Source organism: Psammomys obesus, unplaced genomic scaffold (genome assembly GCF_907164565.1).
Source record: "Psammomys obesus unplaced genomic scaffold, mPsaObe1.curated_primary_1811, whole genome shotgun sequence".
Classification (NCBI taxonomy): Eukaryota; Metazoa; Chordata; class Mammalia; order Rodentia; family Muridae; genus Psammomys; species Psammomys obesus.
This window is the reverse complement of record NW_026596466.1, coordinates 6,191,700-6,197,219: the sequence shown is the minus strand read 5'-3', so window position 1 is coordinate 6,197,219 and position 5,520 is coordinate 6,191,700. Positions and strand designations below refer to the sequence as shown.

Below are 5,520 nucleotides of genomic sequence, written 5' to 3'. Positions count from 1 at the left end.
TGGCCTCTCTCAGTTGATGGGCTGTGAGCCAAATAAACCTTTTTCTGTCCAATTTGCTTTTGATCAGAGCAATAGAAAAGTAACTGAAACAACTGTCCAGGACTTAGTTGTAGAAATTCATTTTTTTTCATGGTGTAAAGCAGTCCTAGACAAAGATTTGGCAAACAGAGAATGAGTTGTATTTGGTCATTCTAATGGGAGATGGTCCTTCCTGTGGCCAATCCCTCTGATTTACTGCTACTTGTACATCTAGCCAAGCTGGCCAATGAATGTTCTGGTAAGAGCTGCATCTCCAGGCCAAATGTAGAGATTGCTGGCTTTTGGCTGGTGCAGGGCTCTGGGCCAGGGGCAGAACTTGCCTGGATTCACTTCGCCAGGGCTGTCTGATAAGGTGGCCACCTGTTCTATCAGGTGTACAAGGAGAAATGCCATCTTGTTGTACATACAAAACAGTTGCTGGAGACCCCTTATCTTTTGAGAGGAAATAATGTGTGAGGTGCCAGGGCACAGTGTCGCCCTTCCTCTTAAAAATGTTTATCCTTGCTGTTTGTAGAGGTAGACAGGAAGATTTGGCTCATTTTCCAGTGGGAGGACAGATGGCTGCAGTTGCTGAAGTCTGGGGGAGTTTTATAAGCCCATTTTTCTCCGTTCTTTCCACCACCCCTATAAAACAGTGGTTGAAAGATAACCAGGTAACTTTTACCTCTCAGATGCCATCCAGTTCCAAATAAAATCAAGGTCATTGTGTTCTTAAGAAGAACCTTTGCAGAGTGTGGGGAGATGGTCATGGTGAGGTGCTTACAATGGTGTGATGAATCCCCACCACGCTAAGTGTTGGCACACGCTGGTGTCCCAGGGCTGGGGAGGCAGAGGCAGGAGGAACCCTGGGACTTGCTGGGCAGCCAGCCTAGCCTAGGTGCTGAGTGCCAGGTCAGTGAGAGACCGTATCTCAAAAAACAAAGACTGTAGAACGTTCTTAAGGAGTGACAGCTGAGATTGTCTGCTGGCCTCACATGCATGCACATACATGCCTCCGTCTACATGAAGATACAAGCAGATGGGAGGGGGGCAGTGAGGAAGAGAGGGTGACTCTCACAGATGCCGACAGTCCTCTCTTTAAAGACTACTCCTGTCGTGGTCGAGGTTTCTATTCTGTGAACAGATTCCATGACCATAGCAGCTCTTATAAAGGAAAACATTTAACTGGATCTGGCTTACAATTCAGAGGGTTATCCATTGTCATGGCAGGAAGGTGGCATATAGGTAGATGTGGTGCTGGAGGGGTAGCTGAGAACTGTACATATGGATTAGCAGGAAGAAACCGTGAGCCAGTGGGCTGGGGCTGACTTACGCTTCTGAGAGTCTTTTCTCAGTAATGGCTGCTGAGAGTCTTTTGCCTCAGCAGTGGTTTTCTGTTTCCACTCCCTTGGGGAGGGACCCTAAGACTCAAGGAAATTCCAGCTTTCATAGATATGTGAAATTAGTTTACTTCCTGAGCTTCAAGAGCCCTTCTCTTCCTCATAGGAGGAGTGCTTCAATTAGGATAAAATTGTTATACAATAGAAAGAGAGAGAGGAAAAAAAACAAAGAAAAATAGGGTAATACTTATAAGATCAATTCAGATTTTCCTTTCTTTTTTGAGTCACACTTCACCATGGAAATCAAGTAGCCAATGTTATTAGTATTTGGATGAGAATGGATAAAGTATAGATAGCTTGGCTGATGAAATGGTACAATCCCAGTTTATCCTGTTGCTGATTCACAATTTGATGGCAACAAATATATGTAGGAGCTATCTCTGGCTGATTTTCTGGGAGCATAGGTATAGCTGCTTTGTTATGATTATTTTTTCAAAGATTTATTTATTTATTACTTATACAACATTCTGTCTGTGCTCCAGAAGAGAGCACCAGATCTCACTATAGATGGTTATAAGCCACCATGTGATTGCTGGGAATTGAACTCATGACCTTTGGCAGAACAGCCAGTGTTCTTTACCTCTGAGCCATCTCTCCAGCCCTGTTATGTTTTATCTTATTACTACTTATGTTTTTCTTTAAACCAGCAGCTCTCAATCTATGGGTTACGACCACAAGTATTTTCATTACGATTCATAACAGTAGTTAAGTTACAGTTATGAGGTAGCAACAAAAATAATTTTATAGTTGTATAATTTTATACAACATGATGAAGTATATTAAAGTGTCACAGCATTAGGAAGGTTTTGAATCAGTACTTTAAACTATATTTGATCAACACGAAATTCAGTGACTTAAGTGACTGTCTTGTACAGAACCAAAACCTGCTAATCTTTTAAGAAAAGGATGCAGAAGCAGCAACTTCTTGCCCTGACGATTCTGTATGTGTGGACAATGTATCTTGATCATACTGAGTCCTTCCGCCCTCTCCCCTAGGGTGCCTCTCCCACCTTCATGTCCTCTTGCCCTCTTTTATTTGTAGCTTAGCCTGGTTTACAAGCCTTGACAGAACGCTAACTGATTTTGTTCGCTTGATCTTGTGAAGATAATCATAAGTGCAGTGAGTTCATGAAGGCACCAGCCTTCCCATGTCCAGTTGACAGCATATCGCAGCACTCCTCCCATCCACATCTGACGATTTTCGCATAAGTCTCAGGGATCAATCTTGGGTGGCCAGGCTTGCATGGTACCCTGCATTATGTTTGTGGAGCTATCACCTCAGCTCCCATGTTGGGCTTTCAGTAGAATGTAGATATTCTGGAATTTCACAGTGATGGTGATTTTCTTTTTTCTTTTCTTTTTTTTCTTTATTAATTACACTTTGCCCCCCCCCCCAGGGTTCCCTCCCTCCTCCTGTCCCAATCCCTCCCTTCCTCCACCCTCTGCATGCATGCCCCTCCCCAAGTCCACTGATAGGGGAGGACTTCTTTTACTTCTTTCTGATCCTAGTCAATTAGGTCTCATCAGGACTGGCTGCACTGTCTTCTTCTGTGGCCTGGTAATGCTGCTTCCCCCTCAAGGAGAGGTAATTAAAGAGCAGGCCAATCAGTTCATGTCAGAGACAGTCCCTGTTCCTATCACAATGGAACCCACTTGGACACTGAACTGCTATGGGCTACATCTGTGCAGGGGTCTTAGGTTATCTCCATGCATAGTCCTTGGTTGGAGTGTGATGGTGATTTTCAAGAGAGATTCTTTTAGGGTACTCTTTTGAAAAATATAATTTGGGTAGTTAGGAGCTGTTGGACAAGTAGAAGTAGATACAGACTCATACAAAAATGTCCAAGTGACCCAGTATCATGTCAAATAAGTCTATACAAAATATTTTTGAAAAACATATTTAAAATAAAGAGAAAAATATTCTTCACATTTTTCCTGAGAAAGGAAGCAGTTTTTGTGAAGTTGTGTTTTCTGCATCATGCTCCTGTCCTCTCCATGTTCCCACAGGAGCTGAGGAAAGGAGCATGTGGAGGTGCAACCAGACCTCTCTGGAAGACTTCATCCTTCAAGGGCTGTTTGATGACTCCTTCAACCACCGCTGCCTTTTCCTCTTGATCATGCTGGTCTTCCTTACTGCAGTGAGTGGCAATAGCCTCACCATCCTCCTCATCTGCTCTGACCCCCATCTTCACACACCAATGTACTTCCTGCTCAGCCAGCTGTCCCTCATGGATCTGATGCATGTCTTTACAACCATCCCCAAGATGGCCAGCAACTACCTGTCTGGCAAGAAGTCCATCTCATTTGTGGGCTGTGCCACCCAGCACTTCCTGTATCTGTCTCTGGGTGGTGCAGAGTGTCTTCTCCTGGCCCTCATGTCCTATGACCGCTATGTTGCCATCTGCCACCCCTTACGCTACACTGTGCTCATGAGTAGAAGGGTGGGAGTGATGATGGCTGTCATGTCATGGTTGAGTGCATCTGTGAACTCCCTAATCCACACAGCCATCTTGATGAGCTTCCCTTTCTGTGGGTCGAGAATCATCCATCACTTCTACTGTGAATTTCCAGCTGTTTTGAAGCTGGTGTGTGGGGACATCACTGTGTATGAGAACACAGTCTACATCAGCAGTATTGTGCTTCTCCTCCTCCCCATCCTTCTTGTCTCTACATCCTATGGATTCATTCTCCACAGTGTCATTCAGATGCGCTCAGCTGGGAGTAAGAGAAATGCCTTTGCCACATGCAGCTCTCACTTCATTGTGGTTTCCCTTTGGTTTGGTGCCTGCATATTCTCCTACATGAGGCCCAGGTCCCAGCGTACCCCATTGCAAGATAAAGTGGGTTCCGTTTTCTATAGCATCATCACTCCCACTCTGAATCCCTTGATTTATACTCTCCGGAATAAGGATGTTGCTAAGGCTCTGAAGAAAGCGTGGAGGAGTGATCGTGTCACCTAGTGACTGCAGTTGAAGTTTTCCAGAATGTGCATTTGAATAGGATTTGCCTTAAACTGATTTAAGTAAATTAGTAAATTCCTGATGCTTTTTGAGTAGTGCAGAGATGACATTGACATAATGTGTAATTCTTCTTCTCTAATATGATTTCCATCTTCCAGACTGATGGAACAACTGCCCCCATCCTAGACCCTTAACCTAAACTTCTGGTTCTAAGATTGTCACAGAGTATTTTACAAAACATCCCACATTTTTCAAAATTGAACAAACCACAAGAACCAATCCCTTCTTAGGAAGAGAAAACTAGGTCACCAGGTCCACACATAGAATCCCTCTTTCTACCCCTTAGTCAATTAAACTTCCCTAGTCTCACTACTAATATGGTGTGAGCCCTTGAATTTTCCAAAATAAGTTTATAACTTCTGTTGTAAAGGTTTTTGACATCAGATTCCTTTGTTTTCTCTTTTATTTCCTAATAAAGCACCAGTGGGTATGTATTACAAAGCTCTTGAAGAACTAAGGAAAATGTACAATTAAATCCCAAACTTGAACCAAAAAAATGTATGGTCATCCTCATGTACATAGAGAGTTCCAGTCTAAAAATTAACCAGCACATACAAAACCAACCAACTAAACCCCAAGAAGACATATAAAAGCCAATGGCATTCCCCCAAAGTTATGCTAAAACTACAATGGGCTCTAGATAAGACTTCAAGTACTGTACTGAATAGGTGTAGGGAGAGTGGATATCCTTGCCTTGTTCCTAATTTAAAAAAAATGTTTTTTTTTAATTTTTATTTGCATTGATGTTTTGCCAGTATGTATGTCTGTGTGAGGATTGTTGTAGGTTATTAATATTTATTATTGATTTATCGTTTAGTTAGTGGTTATTCTTAAACTAGTTCTATATCCAAATCACCATGCAGAGATTAGGATTTATTTAATTAACCTAGAGCTTAATGCTGGGCAATAGTTATTCCATCCTAAACCTCCAAGCCTGTATACTTTTCTACCATTCAGATTTCACCCATTATACTTGCTCATAGTCATATCTTATGTCCAGTTCATCTTTCCTCCTGGTTCCAAGTCCTCTCCTGCAGATCTTCCTGTTCTCCTCTCCTTGTTATTGACAATACAGAGAACAA

General features: G+C 42.6%; 1 protein-coding gene across 1 annotated transcript; it reads left to right on the top strand.

The window, feature by feature from the left end:
- The first annotated feature begins 3,442 nt into the window (after positions 1-3,442).
- Positions 3,443-4,378, top strand: LOC129670114 (olfactory receptor 2AE1-like). Its single transcript, XM_055598548.1, has one exon. It carries the CDS (start codon positions 3,443-3,445, stop codon positions 4,376-4,378), a length of 936 nt encoding a protein of 311 aa, XP_055454523.1.
- Positions 4,379-5,520: the final 1,142 nt, after the last annotated feature.

Bases quoted from the DNA above. Each gene is read 5' to 3' on its own strand.
- LOC129670114 (XM_055598548.1), top strand. From the start codon at position 3,443: ATGTGGAGGTGCAACCAGACCTCTCTGGAAGACTTCATCCTTCAAGGG.